The sequence below is a fragment of the Mytilus galloprovincialis genome, chromosome 9 (genome assembly GCF_965363235.1).
Source record: "Mytilus galloprovincialis chromosome 9, xbMytGall1.hap1.1, whole genome shotgun sequence".
NCBI classification, from domain to species: domain Eukaryota; kingdom Metazoa; phylum Mollusca; class Bivalvia; order Mytilida; family Mytilidae; genus Mytilus; species Mytilus galloprovincialis.
This window is the reverse complement of record NC_134846.1, coordinates 18,136,812-18,161,379: the sequence shown is the minus strand read 5'-3', so window position 1 is coordinate 18,161,379 and position 24,568 is coordinate 18,136,812. Positions and strand designations below refer to the sequence as shown.

General features: G+C 30.8%; 1 protein-coding gene across 1 annotated transcript; it reads right to left on the bottom strand.

Annotated features, from left to right (window-relative positions):
- Positions 1-269: 269 nt before the first annotated feature.
- Positions 270-6,565, bottom strand: LOC143044546 (uncharacterized). Its single transcript, XM_076216606.1, has 4 exons — positions 6,466-6,565; positions 4,143-4,433; positions 3,660-3,732; positions 270-2,188 (listed from the first exon to the last, which is right to left on the bottom strand). Exons 1-4 carry the CDS (start codon positions 6,521-6,523, stop codon positions 1,399-1,401), a joined length of 1,212 nt encoding a protein of 403 aa, XP_076072721.1. The 5' UTR covers positions 6,524-6,565; the 3' UTR covers positions 270-1,398.
- Between the last annotated feature and the right edge of the window lie 18,003 nt (positions 6,566-24,568).

Here is a 24,568-nt window from a genome sequence, read left to right as displayed (position 1 = left end):
TTGTATGATTGACATATTAACCACACATCCTCAAATAGATTCGCATCGGAAACACTTAACAATACAATGACACACTTCACTATACATTGAAATTATGTTCTAATAGAAATGTATCAGAACAGGAAGTCCAAAATATATGATTTAATGAACTCATACACATGTCAGTTATGGTATTCAATATAGAATTAAACAGTATTGTTTCAAAACTTGTTCAATAATCTAATCACACCTGTACATTATTGTAATATTTTCAATTTCTTAAGTTGTAAACGATAATTAAGTCATGCATTACGAACCATGTTAAATATGTTAAAGGGGCACTAGTTACGAGATATATAAAACAATTAAAATGTGATTTGTTTTTGTTCAATCATTAATGAAAGTGGCATAGTGAAATAATAATTTACTCTAGCTGGCCATTATGGTTTAATTTTGTCAAAATAAACTAAGAAACATCGATGGTGAATTATTCACATGCAAGTCTATTATTCGAGCCCATTATATCCGTATTCATGTCACATTCAATTTAACCGTAAGCTAGAGATTGATTACGAATGCATTAAGCGCGTTCATGTATTCAAAGGAAAAGAATGTCAACATTAAACTTGTTGAAGTAAAACAAAGGTAAATAATTTGATTGCATGGTTCAATCCATAAAAAAATAATTATAATACAGGTAAAACGATGATATTAAACTTATATTTTAAACCTTTCATATGAAATTAAACAGACATAGAAAAATCCAATTGCATGTGTTCGCTTTCTATTTATATCTATATTTATCATGTTCATGTTAAGTTAATACCGCTTATATAACCATTGGCAGTATTCGGAGATCAACTCGACAGTTTATTATATAGCGTCTAGACTAAAATTCGAAAGACAAGATGAAACACATTATCAATCCCATGCCCTAATAATGGTTTGTTTTAGACTTTATATAATTGAATATACGTTTTAGTATTTTAGTTCTAAGTCAAATATGAGAATTTGAGTCAAATCGGTGAACGTAAATTTGTCAGCCAATGCCCCTTTAACCATGAATACTCGAGGTAAACAAGTGTTCATTCAAAGATGCACACCAACCAACTTTTTATTGAACTATTTTTATCAAACAAGAAAATGAGTATAAGAGTTGTCATAGAAGAATGTATATGAATATACTGATTAATTTTTTTAAAACTTATAAAAATGTATTTTTGTTATTCGTTAATTCCAGTTGAGCATCTGCATATTAGAGGATTCATCAATGAAAAAATAAGCTTAGTGTTCAGAACAATTAACTTTATAATATACATGTATTTCAAAATTGTTTTATCTAGAAAAGAAGGCTTAACCTTGATTTTTTTTACATTGACTACCACATATGTATTTATTTTTTATTTATAATTCTACAAGTTAAGCTTCACTCTCATTCATATCATCAATAGCGGTTGCTAAAGAATAAATTATAGATTGTTTTCTAGGTCCACCGAATTTGAGTCTTTCTCTTAAAGACAATCTTTTGTCGTTTGGTTCGTCATAAATGTGTGTACTTTTAACGTTTATTCTTTCTGAAAAGGGTAACACCGCAAATTTACTTGCAGCATATTTGAATTCTGAATCATTTTTGTTGTCATCCACAATAGAATGAGCCACGTCTATGTTTTTATCTCTTTGGTTGTCCACAATAGAATCTAATACAAACTGTTGATGGTCCAATTGTGTTTCCTTTACATCACAATTATCACTTGCTCGGCATTTTAATTGAGGACTATCAGATCGCATTTGGATTAAGCATTTGCGCACGTTTTGACCTTTTTGTACAACGCTTTTGCTAATCTGGGAAAACAATTTGTTTACTTTAGAACTTGCCGTGTCCCAGGGTTGATTAAAAACACTGACCATATTAACTCTGGTATGGTCGTATTCACTGTTCTCTGCGAAATAAGGTGATGTTTCGGACCGCAACGTGAAATCAAGATGCTGATATTCACAACCGTTTTCTGGTTTTTGGAAATTCGTATTTTGAACAACTTTGGTAGCACAGAAACGTGGTCCTGATGTTTCATTTGACGTTGATGCTTTATCGATAGGATCGGAATATTTTCCATCCGAAACATTAGAGGATCTTGTGGGCTGTGGAGGTCCTTCCATGGCCATAACAACATTTTCCTCAGACTTTGAAATAGGAAATGTATATGTTCCTCTATGTAAAGAAAATGAAAACTTATTTATGTTTTCCTTTAATTGCCGTTGTATCATATGTTTGTTATTTGGTACTGTGTTATATATGAAAGATACAAAATACCCAATAAAATTGTTTATTGATGAGATCGGAATGATTTTGTACGGCCAACTGTTTCAATAACATTCTCCGAAATACAAATAAGAATAAAGAACTTACAAAAGCCGATGATACATTTGTTCGACACGAAGCCAATGTATTCTTCCAAGAACAATTGCTTCACAGAATTTTAAAATTGTATATACTTATTGACTGCACTAGGGAAAACGATCTATTACAATACTTAGAACATAAACGTTTTCCTTAATAATGTCTAAATTAATTATCGGATAATTCATATGTTCCTTTAATTTTTTAAAAGCAATAATTCAAAATCATATAATTTTTTTGTATGATTATAATCTTCATAAATCGATTATTTAACATCGAATACGGTTGATGACCCATACAGTTCATTTGATAATTAGTGTCATTGTATGTCTGTTTTGATGACTTTCTCCAACATAACAATTCTTGTGCCTATACGCTAAGTTGCAATGATAATGTCTGCTCCTATTTAAAGTACCCTATTTTAAGTGGAAGTAAATATTTACAGCTCCCTATCATACTAAATTTTCCTACTTGTACGATTTATTTTACTTGTCTGAATATGCATGATCATAAATATAGTTCTTTGAGTAAAAAGATCAAAATAGCTTAATTTGTGAACGTTACCGCATTATAAATAAATTGATAAATATAATTCCCGTTTGAATGGTAATTTTTGGGGCCCTTCATAGCTTGTTTTTCGGTGTAATCCAAGGCTACGTGTTGAAGGCCGTACCTTGACCTATAATGGTTTAGTTTTATCAATTGTTACTTGAATGAAGACTTATCTCATTGTCAACCAAACCACATCTTCCTATATTTATCTATGTTTCGAAATATTTCTTACTCTTTTAAAATTTTACTCAATATGGGGCTGTAACGCACCAATTCAAATTTTGATGCAAACACAACGACAGATTGGCGTTGTCAGTTTGTTTTAGATTTATGAGTTTGACTATCCCTTTGGTATCTTTCGTTCCTCTTTTGTATTCAAATAGATGTCCTTACATGTATCTGTATTCGGCAAAATATTTTGATTTTGTTTGTCTTCGATGCTCTTCAAATTCGTACTTCATTTCCCCTGTTTAAAAACTTTTTCACTTTGCACATTACTGATGAGACGAAACGCGTGTCTGACGTACATAGATTTTAGCCTAGTATCAATGATTTTATCAAAAATTATCTACACTTAACGTTCTCAAACAGAATAAATGTAAAAAGTTTAACTTTAAACGCATTTGTTTTTTTTTCAATAAAAAAGAAAATGTTTAAATCAATAAACGCATTCAGATCGTTTTGATAAGCTAGCTTTAAAAAACCAAAATGCATTACATATAGTGCATACCTCTTCGGTTTGTACACACAGCAAGTGACAGCTGCAATTAGAATTACCAAACCTGACACACTCACAGCAACGCCTGTAAGAAATCATCATAGAAAGCTGAAATTGGTTTGAACTAAAATGGAATACGAATTGCAGTTCAACCTATATACAGCTGTTGTTTCCCTAGATATAATTAATTTAATCGTTTATTTATAAAACCTCACTTTAAACAAAGTGTTTATCCCGCTCAACTGATTAAAACAATTAAGACATTTGATATCAGAGGAAGTCGATCATTCTCTTAATGTGATATAAGCACCATATTTGAGACAGTGATTTTGATAAAAGCGAGCATGCTTGAAATTTGGAATGCTATTTTGAATAAGGAAAAGAATGATGGATATGCATAACGTATTCCCACAACATTTAATTAAAAAAAACCCTTTTTGAATGAAATGAAAGTGGTATATAAACTTGAACATGTTGAATATTTACATGTATTACCTATTTGCAGAACAAAGACTGAGTTTCCGTATAGAAATGGGACATCAGTTGCATTAGTGTCATAATTAGACGTCATTGCATAAGTTTCATATTCAGACGTCATTGCGATAGGTTCAGATTTAGACGTCAAATCTTTATTAGTTGATATATCCGGCCTTTGAGAATTTGTTGTCACTGTGGTTATGTTGCTTTTAGTTGAATGTAGCAATGCAACTGACGTATATTCGGAATCCACCAGTATCGTTGTGACTGCATCAGTATCATCATCATTTGTTACACTATTGCTGGTTCCTGAAAGTGAAGCAATGTATAAAAATTAAAATCTGCTTGACTTATTTGATAACGGAATTTATCTTTTTTGAATTACTAAGAATGAGTATTGAATATATTAAGAAAATATTTTAATGGCTTTTAATTTTTGTGGACACTTCTATTTCCAAGTATTACACAGTACTATCGAAGAGTACCTATTAATCGTTTGTTTTGTCTGTACTATATTTTCTCCCATTTATATGTATTGTAGTCCTGTCATGTATTGTTGTCATTTTAATGTTATAATTAACATTGTCATTAAAACGGGAGGTTTGGCATGCCACACAATCAGGTTCAACCAACCCTTTTAATCTTAAAATGCCCTGTACCAAGTTAGGGAAATGGCCATTGTTATATTATAGTTCGTTTCTGTGTGTTTTAAATTTTAATTTTGTATTTCTGTGGTGTCGTAGTTCTCTTATATTTGATGCCTTTTCCTCAGTTTAAGTTTGTTTCTCGGATTTGTTTTTCCTCTATCGATTTATGAATTTCGAACAGCGGTATGCTACTGTTGCCTTTAATTATAGTTTGTGTAAACTTTTCAAGCAATATGTATTTGAATAGACCAGACGTTTTCGCTTGTTTCAATTGAGCTTCCCCTATAATGCATGACTTGCCTTTTATTAGAAGTACTAAATCTATGTTTAACATCTTAATGAGTCATGAACTGCTGAGAAGATATAAAAAAGAAGATGTGGTATGATTGTCAATGAGAAAACTCTCCACAAAAGACCAGATGACAAAGAAATAAACAACTATATGTCACCGAACGACCTTCAACAATGAGGAAAGCCCATACCGCATAGTCAGCTATAAAAGGACCTGAAATTACAATCTAAAACAATTCAAACGAGAAAACCTACCTAAACGTTAAAGGCATCCTTTGAGCATGCTTGGAGCTTCCTCGTTAGTATAAATCTACAACCGAATGTGTTTTATTAGTCGAATTTCAAATTTGAATGAATTCAATTTAACCAAGTGTGGGGGATAAATTTGCTACACATTAAACCACATAAAACACATTCATCTGCAATTGACTACCTTCATATATCATCCAATATATAGAACTAAACACGCCATATCTTTTCCTTCCCTGATAAGTCGATCCTTCTTCATGATAGGTAATATGACATGGTATTTACGTACTCTTACCCAATCATTATTGTTTTTATGACATTTCTAAATCAATTGTCTGAATTTCTAGATTGAAATGAGCATAATGTAATTCGGAATCATACACAAAACGAAGATAATAAAGAAAATACTATAGGTTGTTTTTTTCTTTTCTTTAAGATTTTGTTTTACGTTGACTTTTTATCATCGTAATATTTTTATGATATATGCAAATTATCCGACTTCTATAGGATCTAATTTGGTATAATGTCCACTTTAAGAAGAAATAAATATATAAGTCAAGTGAAATGACAAAATTATGATGAGTTCGATTGATAACACAGTGCTTGAATAATTACTCCCCTAAACGGTATAGTTATCAATAACATAAACAGTACACATTTTTCAGCACATGATGCACGTTTCAACAATCAGTGTCTCTTCAGTGATGATCGAGGCTTAAATATTTGAAAATCCAAAGACTAATGAAAGAATGAAGAGGTATCAACCAAACAGGACAAAAAAGTATAGCCAAATCTGGGCAAGGAATCATAGCTTTACATGAAGGTACGTCATTCCTTAGTTTGAATAAAACATTTAGTAACAGCAAATTTACAATTTTTTTATAAATCCTCCTGTTTTTGATAAGGAAATTTGTAGGAGAAGGCAGATTTTGTTCAGTTTGAAATATGTCGTATTCAACAAAATGTGCATAGTTAACGAACAACATTTCACGTATTGTATGCTCTTTTTCCTCAAGTTTAAAGGAAATAGGTCGATATGTCATATGTTGGTTATGTAGAGTAATGTTTTTTTGAGGAAAATCCCTATCATATATATAGTTTATCAAAATCTTTGTGTCTGTTAACACATTCTAAATCAAACAAAGTGTACAAACCTGCCGCAATAAACAGCATCAACACAAAAGACGTTTTTGACACCATATCAACAGCCATTTTGAATCATAAAAGATTTCCCGTTGTTACAAACTATACGGAAACATTTATTGAATTTCTTAAACGAACATTTATTATAGTGGATGAACGTATTCTATTTAAAGCTTATTTAGGAAACAAATTAACGTTTAAGTGTATTCGCGATTTGTTTATATATTTATCAGATATTTTCCAAAAGTGCCTGTATTATATCAATTTTAGGCTTATAAAAAAGTAATATGAAAATATTTCGAATAAACTGTTGAAAGCGAACACGACTGTTTCCGATGTTACTTAAACATGTCGAACAGCTTGTTGAATTTGAATGAACTTGCTAATTACTTATACTCCTATATTACAAATACTCTTCATTTACGTTTTTCTCTGAGTTATATGCGTATTTTGTTTGATAAATAACATGACATATTGAATAGCTACATGTATGTTTGATTATGTGTTTTTTTATAAATCATATGCACACGAGAACTATTAGCATTTAACTATTTAATTTATTTAAATGTCGTATACATTTGATTCTTTTTGGTGTTTTGACGCCACTTTTAAGCACCGCATTTAGGCTTTTTTGAGGCGGCAAGTTTTCATCGGTGGAGGAAGCCTGAGTTTCCGGAGAAAACAACCGACCTTCGATGGGAAAACTGACAATCCTAGTCAATTAAGATTGGAGTCGAGTGCATGTCATATACATCATATGATAAAGAATTAACAAAATATGTTGTAAATATCTAAAAATAATAAGCCATAGCCATATTGACACCCAACAGTTTTCCTGATTGGTTGATAAATTGGTGTTGAATGTCTGTTTCAACATGTACACCATTGTGGTATTTTGTAGCTGTAAGTTTTTAAATGTGGAGGAAACTGAAGTGCATGGAATGAATCATCGACCTTCACATGCTTCGGTAGGAATACTGGCAATCAAATTCAATTATATTAGGAGGCGACCACAGGTTCCATTATTTTGGAACAGCTATCATTAGATATTCACATACATACTAGCTGATGAATGTGTACTACACTAATTACATGTAACGGTATAAATATGACTGCACTGGACTCGAATTCAAATATTTAGTCATGTCTGTACCAAGTCAGTAATAAGACACATGTGGACGTTATTATCCTTTCGTTTGAACTATTGACCTAGGTGTTTGATTTCGACATTTGGATATCCCTTTTTTAAATTTCCTTGGAGTTCGTAATTTTTTTAATTTTACCTTTATAAATTCATTTAGTGAGAATCGTGGTCATACAAATAGACATCTTCATCATAAGCCAAAACGGATTTAGAAATCGACAAAGAAACCAAAAAAACGAAACAATTGACAAATAAAGGCAACAGTAGTATACCGCTGTTAGGAAGTCATACAATGATTGAGAGAGAACAAATCCGGGAAAAAACTAAAACCAAGGGAAAACACCAACTATAAGAGGAATACAACAAACAACATAAACACTGAGATCCAACAAAAAACCAAAAAGACAATGCAACACAAACAGAAACTAACTTTAAAATAGCAATTCCCATTTTCCTGACTTGATACAGGTCATTTAAAGATAAAAATGGTGGGTGGAACCTTGGACTTTTATAGGAATGATAAAGATAACTTAGTTGTTTGAAATTCTCCTCTGTAATGTTGATTTTTTGTGTTAAATCAAGCAGTCTATTCATCTATTTTCTTCTCTATATAAAACTATCGATGATTACTGGAAATCTTCCAGAGTACCTGAGATCATCCCCGGTTTTTGTAGCGGTTAATATTGCTCAGGTTGTTGTTTACTATGTTGTATTTGGTAGATTAGTGTTTGTCTTTTAGTCCTTTTCGCGTCTTCCCATTGCGTTATCGGTTTTGTTTTGGAATTATGATTTTGAATGAGCATTGGTTTATTTCGCCCAATTGCAAGTTAGACTCGCAATTCCTATGATATATTTTGTTGAAATAGCATGAATATTAAAGATTAAATCAACCTCTACTTTATATACCGTTACAAAATGATATACCATCCAACAATCTCAATTAAGAGAATATTTACGATTTGTAGAGCATTGGCCAGGATTGATAACAATTTGGTTTAGTCAAATACAGTATGTACAGATACTTATACGGTAATCTTATACCGTGCAAGAAAATTCTTACTTTGTCGGGAGATATATTTATGAAAATATACGTGTTGAGTGCTAGGCTGGTTGTGCATTAAATCCTGGTATCTATGATGAGTTTATTAATATAAACTTAATGCTCCAAAGGCTCGCTGTGGATCACCCAGCTGGTTCATGTGCATCTTTAACATACTTTTTTTAGGACAATTTCTGACACTGTAGACTATAATAAATCAACAATAAAGATCACTTTCCCTTTGAGATTATTATGCCAATAATTCTTTCTTTAATAGTATTGTACTTCTCTATTTTCTTTATAGCTGAATATACGGTATGAATGTATTCACAATTAAAGGCCGAACGTTAATCTGTATTTGCTCTTACCTTTCTACCTTGACATTGGCAATCATACAACTCTTCCTTATTTTCATAATGATGCATAAACAATTCAGATTTGAAAAAGGAAACCACGAAGTAGTTTCCAGAAATATAACTTGAACATAAGTACTTGCTATTCAAAGTGTCTCCCTATCCATATTGTTTTCGCGGTAAAAGGCAAAAACACCAAGAAAGATAAACATTGTTATTGAAGATCAATCACTACAATATGGAATAGAATGACACTTTGATCCCCGTTGATGTAATTTAATATCTTGTCTTGCTGATAATGTTTTAACAGATGCGTTACTGTACATTTTTCCTCTATCATAGTTTTAATAATTGAAGGCGAAAACCGCTTAATATGTTGTTTGACAACCGTTATCATCGAACAATTTTTAAAATGGTGTTGTCCATTTTTTTTCAGAGCTTTTTGTAAAGGATAACGGGCGACGGATAAAACATTGCAATCAATTGACGACGACATACTACAGACGCGTAGTGAACGAGAAAGCTCACACTATTCATAGGAACAGATGAGCTAATTATTTATAACGGATCGAAGCATGAAAGAAAAGATCTCATCTGCCATAATTAACTTATGAAGTACTACACATTTATTTTGTTGTTGTATCCTAGATTAGAGCTAAACAGTATTGTCATAGTGGATATCGGGTGACGGAAACTTGTGAAATGGCATAAAAAAAACTGCAACTAATAACAGCATGTTAAATGCAGAAAGTAATTAAAAGTTATTAAATGATGCATTATTACAAATATGTATCTATATATACGCACAGTAATGTTCATAAAAAACCCCCACCTAATTTAACATTGTTAATGGAACATTTCAGAATTAAACACATGTTAGTCAACATTGATGGGCATATTACGCTATATGCAGTAGTATACGTTAGTAAGGTTGATATTCGTTGCATAATTAATCATTTGAAAATTAAACTAATTTACATAGACTCTAAGATACATATGTTACTAGAACTATTTAAAATCATACAGGTTAAGCTACACTCTCGTCTATTTCATCAAGAGATGTTGCTACAGAATAAATTTTAGATTTGCTCCTAGATGCTCTTAAATCAAGTTCTATACCAAATGGCATTTTCAGTGGTCTTATTGAGATCATGTGCAGGAGTCTTTCTCTTAAAGACATTCGTCTCTCATCTGGTTCGTCATAAATGTGTGTACTTTTAACATTTATTCTCTCTGAATATGGTAAAACCGGAAATGCACTGTCAGTTTTTCTTAATTTGGGCTTTTCTTTGTTGGAATCGACGGTAGAATTTGTTACGTCTATACTTATATCACTTTGATTATCTACATCAGAATCGAATACAAACTGTTTCTTGTTCAATTGTGTTGTCCAAGCATCACAATAATCACTTACGCGACTTTTCAATTTTGGACTACCAGATCGTGAGACGCGCCTTTTGATTATGGATTTGCGCATATTTTGACTTTTTTGGACAACGCTTTTGCTAATCTGAGAAAATAATTTGTTTACTTTAGACGTTGCCGTGTCCCATGGTTGTTCAAAAACACTGATTACATTAGCTCTAACATGGTCGTATTCATTGTTGTCTGCGAAGCGTGGCGTTGTTTCAGATCGCAATGTGAAATCAAGGTGATGATATTCACCGTTTTCGGTCTTTTGACAATTTGTGTTTTGACAAGGTGTTGTTGCACAGAAACGTGGTCCTCCCATTTCACTAGATGTGGAGGCTTTATCTTTAGGCTCAGAATAATTTTCAGCCAACGCAGCAGTTGGTATGGTGTGCTGCAGAGGTCCTTCTGTGGCCATGACTATATTTTCTTCAGACCTTGAAATATGAAATGTATATGTTCCCCTATAGAAAATAAATAAATGACGTATCTATACTCAGTAAAAAAAAATAAAAGCAAACATGTTTTGTTTTTTTCTCTATTTGAAAAACAACTATACAGGTAAACCTTAAAATAATTCAATATTTCAACAAACAAAACCAACTGTAGATTTCTTTGTCGAATTTACTTTTTGTCTTGGTGGTTTATATTAGTGGATGGATGTTTCATTATATAACAAACGAATTAATTTATTCGCTAATAAAATATTAAAATTGCGAAGTAATTCTTAGATGAGAGTCTTTATTTTGTATTGCACAATCTGTGAACTTTATTTTCGTGTTGCATTTCAACAATAAAAACTGAAAGCATTAATTATGAACTTCTTAAGTGTTTTACATTTTTCTGACAAAGCATCTTTATTATTATAGGCTTCATTATTATAGTTCTTTTGATACATTATAATCAGATATATAGAATTACCTCTTTGTAATGCGAATGCAACATGCAAGCACTGCAATTAGCATCACCATAGCACACGAACCAAGAATAAAACCTAAAAATAAAGCAAACATAAATTTACTTCCATTGTTAACATGAAAAAAGGTGATACAAATTATTTTTGTTTTTACTTGTGTTTCTGATCTAGTAATGGTCTGATTAAGAAATTGGTCGATTACACAAAACTAAAAAATATCAAATTGCAAATTTGATGCATCATATTCACGATTTGATGATGAATTTCTTATCGATATGAAGTTACGAGAAATGATATTCTAGGATAGAAAGTTGATATTCACTATTATTTTATTCAAAGGTCAAAATATAGGACTGTGCGACATTTTTTAACATTCATATACCCCAAACTAAGAGTTAGAGTTTAAACTTATACTACAGTTTTGAACTACACTTTTTTTTTTGCTTCAGAATTAATTTTTCACCACACTAGTATGTTTCTATACTGGTAACAGTCCAAAGTTATGTCTGTATGAGATGAAACATAGAGATCATATCTAGGAACCATAAAATTGAGAATGGAAATGGGGAATGTGACAAAGAGACAACAACCCGACCATAAAGCAGACAACAACAGAAGGTCACCAGTATGTTACTTTTGTAATCAAATCAAATTATCTATGAATATTATATATCTCACCAAATGAGGCGTTGTTTGCAAACTAGAACAGTTTTGAACATTTGTAACCTAGAACAATTTTCTGACAACACCGCCCTGGAATTGATTTGGACAGATAATAATCAAGCATGATAATTCATGTAGTACTTTACACACCCTACCATTAATTCTATAAACAAATATACTTACCAATTTGAATAGAAAACACCAAGTCATCATTGTCTTCACTAATAGTATTGTTTGCAGTAGTAGCGTTGCTACCAATGGTTATATCATGAATAAATGTAGTTTTTATGTGAGTGGTATATTGTAGTGTGTATTCTGTACTTGATAATCCTTGTGTCATATGTTTTTTGGATGTCCTTGTCGTTGTATCGCCACTTGTAGATGTCTCTTGATAAGAAACTATGAAATAAATGGATATACACAAAAATAAAACGTAAATGTGTAGCAATGATCTCTTAGAATCAGTTCGATTTATTTTACGATTGTGAAGTTTTCCAGTTGCCTAAACGTTAGGTTCTTTTATATGGATGGTTTTAAAGTTTGTTAAAGAAATATTTCCATGGTTTCTATCATATTTAAAAAAAAAACCGAATTTTCCTATTAAAAAGAAAATTAGTGAATACAGAAGGGAGCACCATAACCATCTATTTGGAATTTAAATTTATGTATTCCTTCGAACGATTGCGTTCATATGTTTACTTGATTTTTTCTTTCTTCCTTCATTTCAATCCATATCGGATATTTATTGAGAATATAAGATGCTTTTGCTCCATTAGAAAAAAATCCAAAGCACAACTTGCTCCACGTGTTATAATATTAAGAAAAAAAAAAGGATTACAATTATTTGCCCTAAAAAACCCATTATCAGATATAGAAAAGGGACATTGAAAATAAGAACTAATCTCACCGTAAATGTTAAGTCGACAAGTTAAATTTCTTTTAAGAATCGTGCTGACCATGTCTTCATCTAACTTAACAGGTAAAAGGAATCTGTGTAATTTCCTCCAAATTGACGCATTATCAGATTTAGAGTTTTCATCTTTCAATTCGTTACATGACCATTTGAAGTTTTCGTCAGACATGATTTTGGATAGGACTTCATCTATTTAAAAAGAGAGACACAACATTGTTTGAATAAAAACTTTTCATGTTAATAATATGAAAGTTGATGTAAGCAATACTGTATGTATATTGAAGAAAAAAGACACAATAACAACTTAAACTAGTTTGTTTCACTCAAAATAGTGACAATGCAGGTAAAATTGTCTTGTCTTAGGTACGGATGAAACTCACTTTATCATAAAATCAGTCTGATTTAAACAACAAATTAACGGAAATTGATTTTACAATTTCTTGATTGACAACACATATTACCCTTGATTTTGATAAGTGTTACTAATAGATTATGTATGTTTTTTTTTGTTTAAGACATTGTTTTCATTGTAATTGTTAGTTTGCGACTGACAGACAAGTTTAGCTAGCTATAAAACAGATCTACATATCGAAATTCATGTACCAAGTCAGGAATGTAACAGGTGTTTTTATTCGTTCGATGTGTTTGGGCTTTAGATTTTCTATTTGATAAAGGATTTTCTGATTTGAAGTTTCATTGCAGTTTATTATTTTACTGTTTATTGTAACGTTTTGAGGACGTGTTTTTTTTTTTAGTACGAAGATATTTTCAGAAAGATCATATATGAACCATATAAAACATGATATACTAATTCACAAAAAAAAAGAAAGAGTAGTAGTTGCGCAGTATTCTTAAAAAAATACAATTCTTAACAAATCCTACCAAAATGAGAACATTGCTGTAAAAGCAAAAGATATCTCGAGGGATCGATATTTGACCCAAAAAGTAAATAAATTTACGGTTAGTAAGACAAGGAATATTTTTTCCACGGATTTAGATGCAATTTATATGTTTTGTTTATGGAACAGCCTTTAAATGAAATGTTTGCAGTTGCCCCAAAAATCTGCCATACGCGAATAGTGCTCTTTTTGGTTTTCCTTGTTTAGATTGCACATCACTAATCGTCAATATCAGCGATATAGATTCCATAATAAAAGAATGGGTATTTAAAGTTCGAACAGAAATTTACGAGCTAATTATGTTTTTTTCGAAGTAAAACTTACCAACTTACTAAACGCTTAGTTGTCATGTGCCTGATATGAACGAACTAAAATAATGCTGATGCATTTTGAGTTCAATGTGACATCCATTTGCACTTAATTGGTACACATTTTTGTTTAGAGACCAGCTGAGGCACGTCTTGGGGTGTTGGATTTTCTCGCTGTGTTGCGATTGTGTTGGATTGCAAAAACAGAGAACCTAAGGTCCAGATTGTCTATCAAGTAAGCAAAATTTGATGCAGGAATGCAGATATCTAGACGTGTGAATTTTCATTTAAAAGAACCCATTTATAAATTCAAATTCAAATATTTATTCAAATTCAAATATTTATTGTCATATAAACTCTGAACAATAAGTTTGTGACAAATAATATAAACATACACAAGATACATTTAACAAATTAAACCATGAAAACAAAAAAAGCAAAAAAGCAAAACAATCTATCTATATGATATATAAATATATTTTATAAATAAATCAAGAGTCCCCTGTCCTCAGTTCTAATGCCTGTTTAAAATAGGACCCTAAGCTTTCTACTTCTTTTGAGGTTGATGGACAAAGAAGATATTTAATTTTTTCATTTTCTTGCCAGGACATACAATCTGGCATATGTTTAATTACATTTCCTATAAAGTTATCTCTTAGTTTAGCAATTTTTTTGCAGTATAAAATAAAATGGGCTTCATCCTCCATTGTATTACAGGATGTGCATAGTCTTTTTTCTCTAGGTATTTTTAAATGTCTTCCTTTTTCTATCATTAAATTATGATCGCTAATTCTCATTTTTGTTATGTTACTTCTCTTTTCAAAAGATTTACAGTTTAAGTAGTTTTCCATTTCTAAATTTTGCTTTAAACTTTTATATAAATACAATTTACTTTTTTTATCTATTTTTTCAAATTTTTGTTCAAATATATTTGTGTAGAAATTTAAGAATTGATGTTTTAAGGTTTTTTTTAACAACTTTGAGTAAATTTTTCTTTTGTTTCCCTCAAGAATGGATGCGTCCATGTTTACCTCTTTCAAAATATTTTTAACATATGTAAACCAGGTATAGCAACCTGAATTATCTAAACTTTTAGAAAGTAAAAAGGATTCGTATAATAATGGATTAATTTCAGAATTTAGTAATCTTGATAAGTAAAGTATACTTTGAGTTTTTATATGCATCTCTAGTGGGTATCTCCCTAGCTCTGTTCTCACAGCTATGTTTGATGAAGATTTTCTTGTTCCGAGGATATATTTACAGAAAGACAAATGTAATTTTTCTAAACTTGATTTATCAGTAAAATTAAGGGGGCTCATATTTGTTTTGGAAATATTTGCACGTTTTTCTGCTCTAAATTTTGTAACATAAGTATCCATATAAGTTATTTCTGAATTATAAGTGGCTATTGGTTTAACTATAGAATCAAAAAGACTGCAAGCTACTTTAACTGGCAGATTATTTAAGGAACCAGTATAAGTTTTAATGGCAAACATCACTTTCCTTGCTTTATTTACAAGCTCTTCAGAGCTATGCAATAAGTTTCCATTTGATTTCACAAGAATTCCAAGAAATGAATACTCAGAGACATTTGACAAACTTTCATTTTTATATTTTGATAAAGATGTTTCCACTTTTTTATTATTTTGCTGCAGAATCATTGTTTTAGTTTTATTAATATTTAAAGTTAATTGCCATTTTTCACAATACTTTTCTAAGTTGTTCAGACTATTTTGTAGGCCTTCTTTACTTTCAGATAATATTAAAAGGTCATCAGCAAATTGTAAAGATCCTACTTTAGTATCAATTAGTTCTAATGGACAGCTATTTTCATTTGAAAACTCTGCATCTAAATCATTAGTAAATAAATTAAATAAAGTAGGACTCAATGAATCCCCTTGTTTAACCCCTTGTGTGATTTCAAAATATTCTGAATGCCACTCTTGATGCTTGAAGGCAGATTTTGTTTCCTCATACTGTCCTTTAATAATATTAAATATTTTTTTCCCTGCTCCTGCCTTATACAGTTTATAAAGTAAAGTTTTTCTCCAGACAGAATCAAAAGCCTTTTTTAAATCTTCAAAGCAGGCATATATTTTATTTTTATTTTTGTGTAGGTATTTGTTTATTAAAGACTTAAGCACAAATATACTATCAGAGGTTCTGTGATTTTTTCTAAAGCCAAATTGAGTATTACTTATAGTATTTTCCATCAGTTTAATCAATCTTTCATTTAATACAGCATTAAACAATTTTGGTAAGCAACTTATCAGAGATATTCCCCTGTAATTATTAGGATCAGTTTTTACTCCTGATTTATGCAATAAAATTAAGTATGAGTATTTCCATTTTGATGGGTAAATACCTGTATTCAAAATAAGGTTAAACAGTTTAACAATACTTTTGATAGATACATTTTTACTAAATTTTACTATTTCATTTATAATGGTATCTGGCCCAGGCACTTTTTCTTTTTTTAGCTTACTAATAACATTTTTTATTTCAGAGTATTTTATTGGAGCATCTGTTTCTCTATTAGATATTATGTTCTTTTCAATATTAACAAGTTGTTTTTCTATTTCCTCTTTCCATTTTATATTTACAAATGTGGGTTTTCCTTGGTCCTGAATATGCTTCGTAATTATTTCTTCCTCTTTTAAAATTTCTGGTACTTCATTACCAGCATTTTTTTGTTTTTCATTCCTTTAAGTATTTCCCAATAATCTTTAGGTTTCTTATCAAAACTATCTGTTAATGAGTTAAATATTTTCTCTCTTATAAGAATATAATATAAATATTAATATTTTTACAAGTGTAGATTATTTTTGGCGGCATTAAAAATGTTTTTAAATTGTCATTTTAAGGGGAGGTTACTCTAAAACAGTGCATTTTACTGAAGGAATCTACATGGAATTTTTCTATTTTGTATTTTAGCCGAAATAACGTACGGTGACCATATATTTTCGTTTGATATTCTCAAAGCATTGTTTGAAAGCTATCTTTTTCTATTTCATTTTACAATTCTATCCTTTGGTTTTGTTTCTAATAAATAAATGGTGTTTTTTCCTGTATTATCCATACAAAATGTGTCATTTTGTCACAACCTGTAGCTTGAGAAAATGCGCGCTGACCTATAATTGTTATTATATTTGTTACCATATAGTAATATATACTACGTTTTGGCAAAGTATGAACAAATTCTATAATTTTAATTTAGACTCCCATACCATCTTAACAGTAAACAAAATCTGTTTGGAGTGTTTTCAACATAAGATTTGTAACATAAATGCAGGTAATTGTGTATGTAAAAACATTATTTAAGAAAAAATCATGTCAGCCATAGATTTATTGGAAATTTACACATGGCCTGTGCCGTGATATTCGAATTTTATTCTGAGCGTTAGCGATAAATTTAAAACAAATGTATGGCTTCTATGAATTGTTTCGATTCAAATAGGACTAATTCTGTCACCAACAAAACTGAAACGAGGGAAGGTATGCTGTGTGTGTATGTCTGTTCTATTTAACCAACTGTTAGATAAATGTACTAAATATTTAATAAAACTGTATCTTGTATGAATTATTTCTTAAATTACCGCTAGAAAAAATGTGATCGATTATTTTAATTCACAACATCAACATTTCCCATTTTTAATTTATATTTTTTTCTCGTAAGCTACCGTCAAATTCCCTGTTGACATTTTGTAAAGCAAGAGCAGCCATGTTGACTTGCTGAAATCATTATATGTGTGAATAATGCAATAGAATTGAAAAAAAAACACCTACCTCAACATTTTATTTTAATGCAATATTATCCGAGTTTTGAAAGTAAACGCAATAGAAAAACCTATAGCTGTTTCGTTTTCATTCGTGTGACATCCTGTTTTGAAATAACATTAACGTTAATGCGCCAAAAACATTAATTTCGCTGAATTTTAATATATTTTTGATTTTGAACAATTTTCCGATCTATAATTCATGGATTCTTTTTATTATGCCTCATAATTATAATGAAGGTTCTGTAGGTTCTTTTTTGTAATTTTTAACATAGCGAAATTGACATAGCATTTTCTTATATGTTACGACACATTATACGTGGGAGGTATATTTCGACAGACTTTATTCATGTTATTATGTATGTCTTGGAGTATTTAGTATACATATATTGGAATTGTATGACGGTGTTGTTTACAAATCGAATTCGAAAGAAGCACGTCATATTATAATAGTAGTTTTATTTATTAAATGAAAGGTTGCATATTCTTCCTGACCTCATAAGATTATTAGCGATTTGTGTTCGTTTTTATACTCTAGAGCTGTGTTTTGTGGACTGTTGGTCTTCTGTAGGACTTTTTTTTTCTTTATCAAAGTTTCTTTGATTTATCGTTTGAGACTGTTAACGTGGTATCCTTTTTTCATTGAAGATCTTAATTATAATTGCAAAACAAAGTAAAAGCAATAAGACAAATATTCGCGAAAATAAGTTAATAACCAATTCGTTATCATGAAACATTCAACCACATTTTTTTCAAAGCTTTCGTTACTTAAAGAAAGGCAACAGATATAAAAGAGACATTCACATTAAAAAAAAAAAGAAATCAAACTGACAGAGTCGGGCAAAAAACGAAAAAAAAAAAAATTAACAAGACAAACGGCAGTTAACAAAACACAAAATCTAAAAGTAAATTTTGAGCAATACAGACCCTACTAAATCTTTGTGGGACCAAACGTCCAAAAGGGTAAACAGATGCTGTTCGACATGTACAATACTGTAGCACCATTTTCTGATTAATGTAATTTCTAAACCGTATTTTTTCACTTTAAATGTTTTCACATTCTTATGAATTTTGTTTTTTCAATATTATTTTGACAACAAACAATGTTTAAAACTAAGAAGTTCTTTAAAGACGGGTTTCTGCAGATCGCGGTATTTTGGGTAACTGTATGAGTTGTTTTGATTTGCTGTTTGGTAGAAAGTAATCATAATTATAGGGAATAACTACAGGGTTTTATTTAGTTTCATGTGATTAGTAGTTGCATTAGAAACACAACTTACGTGTTTCGTTCATTTTGTTAACTGTTACCAGAAATTCAGGAAACATGTGCTGTCTTAAAAAAACGCCGTTTTAAATATTTGAAAATGCGTATGATAAGTGACTGTAGGTCTATCTGCTATAATATCAAATGATTTTCATACATCACTATATTATATAGAACTCAAAATTAGGAATAAAGTTGACATCTTGGAAATATGCGTTTATTCGTCCTTGACCTTTAATTTTGATTTGACGAAAACTGTACCGTAATTGCACCGTGCGATTTTTTTACGACTGGAGAAAAAAGAGGGTGCCGATGTTGATCTTTCGAATGATATATAATTCCGCAGTGTGTTAGTTGGGTGCACTAAGCATTGAATTTTAAGGTTAACGTCACTCCACTACATTTGTGTAGTGATGAAGTTGAAATCATTTCTTTGTAAATGTTAAGTTCTCAATCACCACTTGGGTGACCGTTACATCACTGAAGAGACATGTATTGTCGAAATGCGCATCTGGTGCAGAAAAATTGGTACCGTTATTGTTATTACATAATATATGTTTTTACGGATTACAACAAAGATGTCATAAATGTCACAATCCCGTCGCCTTTTCCCCTAATGTTACTAACTGAATAAGACTGATCACCTGGTGAGTACCTACATTAGCAATACTAAGGATTCACATACGAATACGAATCTACTTATCGAGCACCTGCGATTTCCCTATATAGTTCAGTTAGATGTTATGAAGAGAAAAAAAAGACCTTAATATTGTATTGGCTGGTGCAACAAAATAAGTCGCAATGGACTTTGACAACGGAAAAATTGAATTGCCTACTCGATGGAAAGAATGTATCTCAAGATATGTGTCTGATACGAATAAAAAAGCAATAAACGTATCCACTAGTTGATCTATCTGGAACGATGCAATAAGCGTATTTCGTGATAATTATTCATGGGACATGCAGGTCTAAATACAAACATATAGCTACAAATGGTATTAAATAAGGAAAGGAGATGCTCCTGAAAGGGTCTGTATCGTTATTAATAATCGGGACCATGGAACATTTACATTTGGTTTGGTGTTGTATACGGTTTATGTTAAAAAGGACATAAATGTGTTGTCATTGTATTCTCTTCTGTCATTTTGAATGCAAGTTCTTATTTTCAGATTTTCTTTCTGATTGGTTTAATATAAGATGCATGCGTTGTGTTTATGTTTATATATATTTTTGCTTTGCAAACATCTTAAATTAAATTGGGTTCCGTTGGAGATCGATCAGAATTTTTTTTTGTTCTTCTTTTATCTCATTTTGAATAATAATTGATAAATGAATAGATGAATTTTTAAGTAGTTTTTAGCTCATGTAAAACCGATTAAGAAATTAAAGCAACACTTAATCAATTACATGCGTCCGAAAAGCTTTTCTTGATAATTTTCGTTCTCTTTTTATAAAACAAAGTACAGTACATTATATAAAATAATGAATAAAAGTGAAATCAAATACGAATGATGGCTAGTCTTATTAGACTGGAATTGTTGTTCAGATAACTTCAAAATAAACATAATACACGATAAATTCAGAACCATCAAAATAAAAGTAATAATTAGAAATATTATCCATCACATATATTGTTGGTACATGTATCTAAATAATTTTGATACTCAGATTTAAAGCATTTAGATAGTCGAATTTGGTATGTTTCTTAAAGAATCTATAATTTGAATACAATAAGAGGTGGTGTAAACTTTAATTTGACAAAATAAAATTGAGAATGGAAATGGGGAATGTGCCAAAGAGACAACAACCCGACCATAGAAAAAAACAACAGCAGAAGGTCACCAACAGGTCTTCAATGTAGCGAGAAATTCCCACACCCGGAGGCGTCCTTCAACTGGCCCCTAAACAAATATATACTAGTTCAGTGATAATGAACGCCATACTAATTTCCAAATTGTACACAAGAAACTAAAATTAAAATAAAACAAGACTAACAAAGGCCAGAGGCGGCTCCTGACTTTGGACAGGCGCAAAAATGCGGCGGGGTTAAACATGTTTGTGAAATCTCAACCCTCCCCCTATACCTTTAGCCAATGTAGAAAAGTAAGCGCATAACAATACGCACATTAAAATTCAGTTCAAGAGAAGTCCGAGTCTGATATCAGAAGATGTAACCAAAGAAAATAAACAAAATGACAATAATACATAAATAACAACAGACTACTAGCAGTTAACTGACATGCCAGCTCCAGACTTCAATTAAACTGACTGAAAGATTATGATGTCATCATATGAACATCAGACACAATCCTTCCCGTTAGGGAAAGTCTATAAATACAGTTAGCAGAGTCAACAAAGTCTTTATAAATTCATCCATTTTAATTTTAATTTCGACTTATGTTATAATCCATTTTCTAATCGGATTATGAAATTTCAGTACATCGAGATTTTCTTGTCTTTGTCGGTGTATTTGTCATTAATAAATTCCTAGCTATTACCACAGCTAAAATGAAATACAATGTCTATTAATAACGCGACGTGTGAGACCTCTAGATTTTTTATTATTAGATACAAAGATCAATTTTTAGTGTAAATTAGTTTTATCACGCTTACAAATTGGATCAAGGTTTTCGGCTTATAATAACGGCTCTTGAAATTTGTTAGCCTCTCAACCGGTAAATCTTTGGAAAATACTCCTTATAAGCATGATTTTTTTTGTATACAATTGCATCTTACATTAAATGAGTCGACAAATAATTGTAAAAAGAGTTCACAATAAATATGGAAACATCATAAAGCTGCAAGGACCGTTAGAAGTTTGATGAAACACAGCTTGGTTTGTGCTCATTTCAAGGGATTTGAAATATTGTTTTTCTTTAAGATCATTTGTTTCACGTGCAGATGATGTTTTATATTTATACAATAAACTAAAAAAATCTGTGTGGGATCGTGGGAAGGTACCCAACATGTTTCATTGTGTGTTATCAATGTTGATTGAAAAGATAATGAGACACCGTCGATATGAATTCTATTATTAAGAATACAGCTGTTTGATTTACACACCCTTATGTAATTGTAAACTTAGGTAATTGCATACATTAAATGTATGTATCCTAAATACACAGACCCTTGACTGAAATACTGTTGATTGTATTGATAAGGATATTTTGGGAATAAAATTTATACAGTTATATGTAATTTGTGGCTTTCAAATGTCGGCAAACGCAAGATTGAGTAGAGTTTCGTATAAACTTTTAAACCATTCAAACTTATAAAAGCTTCTGATTTACCTTGATTTTTAAATTAAGATCACTTTGTGAAATTGTTATGGTATCCTTTTTCCATAGTGTGAAAATTACCTGCATTTTTCGAGTTTTTGCAGAAGTGTTTGTCAGAACCATCACAACTCTTGTTAGCAAGAACACACGAATGCATAATGTCCAGATTATATAAAGGACCTTCAGGTATACATGTTTTCTTTGATTCAATACACGAATGGAAAGTATATGGATCGCCAGACGTACCTTCAAAATATACTAATGATATTTATTTAGTATTCTTAATAATAAAGCAAGTATTGCATATTATTAGTCTCAAATTTGTAAGTATAATAATGCTGTTTATCGTTTGATCTTTCTTTAATATTTATATGATAGTTATACCATGTGTCACCTAAATATGGTTTTAAGATTTTTCCTCACTCAATGTTTTTATTGATTATTGTAAAGATGTTATTAATACATTCATATATTTGTCATACATAAACATATATTTGGTACAAACGTATTTGAGACTGCAACCCACTACTATGATATGTTCTATAAACACAATTTCATCTTACCTAACATATGTTCATAAACGGAATAATAGTTTTGTGTCGATGATCCGCATACATTCAAATAGTTTTCATGTGGGCAGCTCTGAATGCAGTTATTGCCCTGGATTATATCTTGAAAACTGGCAACAGGAATATCAGCTTTATCAAGACATACACACAATTTCCCCTATTTGAATTAAAAAGCATGAAACATAAAATAATAATTTCTACAACTTTCTAACTTCATGCCATTCATAGTTGCAAAACACTATAATTTTGCTTAATATGTCTTTTTATGGTTTATTCTGTATGTATTTCTCTATTATTTCCAACACAGTGTACAAGGCGTCATGTTTGTTGGTCGATATCCAGGTTCATTTATTAATGCAATGAAGTAACATTATAAAACAAATTTTGCGGGACTTCACCATTTTCTCTATTTAGTAGTAAGATTTTGAAAACGTTAATAAGTATCTAACTGAATGGTTCAACATTCACTGGGGTAAAGCTGATGACCGTAACTGCATTCACGGTCATCCCAAGATGTCGGATGAAAAATTAGGTCAGTTTCTGTATTGTCTGTTAAAGTGTTTCTATATCATTTTCTTTACAAATCATACATTGAAACGATGTAAATTTATAAAAGAATCACTCGGAAATCACTAATTACTTCCGAGAAATGTGCATGAAACGGGAAATTCGATTTGAAAAAATCGCTCAGATGACCGTAAATCACAATCGAGATGACCGTAACAGAATCAGCGATTCATAACAAGGGTGACCGTAATTGCTTTTAAGATGACCGTAATTTGTAAATGATGACCGTAACTTTTAAAGGATGACCCCCAATCTTAGAAATATCCGTGTTTATATAACTACCTTTTTGTATCAAATGATTAATCGTGTTGGTATAAACATATTAATATGAGAGTCTTATCCTATAGGTAGAAGAAAATAAGACGTGCTTCAAATGCAAAAATTACCATATGTATCTTTTTTTTACAGTAGAGGGTTTATTCATTTTTTAAATGAATTTGCAAAAAGACATGCAAATGAACAGATAGGGAAAACATGCTACAAAAGCGCGATAAAATGACACTTTACAAGTATAATGAAAAAATGCGGTGCACAGCCTCCATGCAACTGCTCGACAAAAGATTTTTTTTTATTTCTGGGATTCCTTTTAATGACATATAATAAATACACATTTTTAAAAATGCCAATGCATGTACATCAATTGATATTATATCGTCTTCCATTTTGTCGTGCAAATAAAATAACAGAAATATTTTGAAAATATCATACGACTAAACTAGTGAAGGTGAGCTCCAGCAAAGTAGATCCTTAAAATAGTCTTGTACGAATAGCGTATCACAAGGGGGAACGTTGTTGGTTATTTGTATATATACAGAAATGTTATTCATATAGTCAGGATTCTACTTCTTCAAAATTATCTCCCTATTACGCCAGTTTATGCTCACAATCATAGAAATGGAAGCCACTGTAGGGATGACTCTCTGCCAATTTTGCTCTTGAAGACTGATAAATTTATCCACATAGCACCATTACGATCGATCGTTATATGTCAGTTATATTTTAAAAGACAAATGTA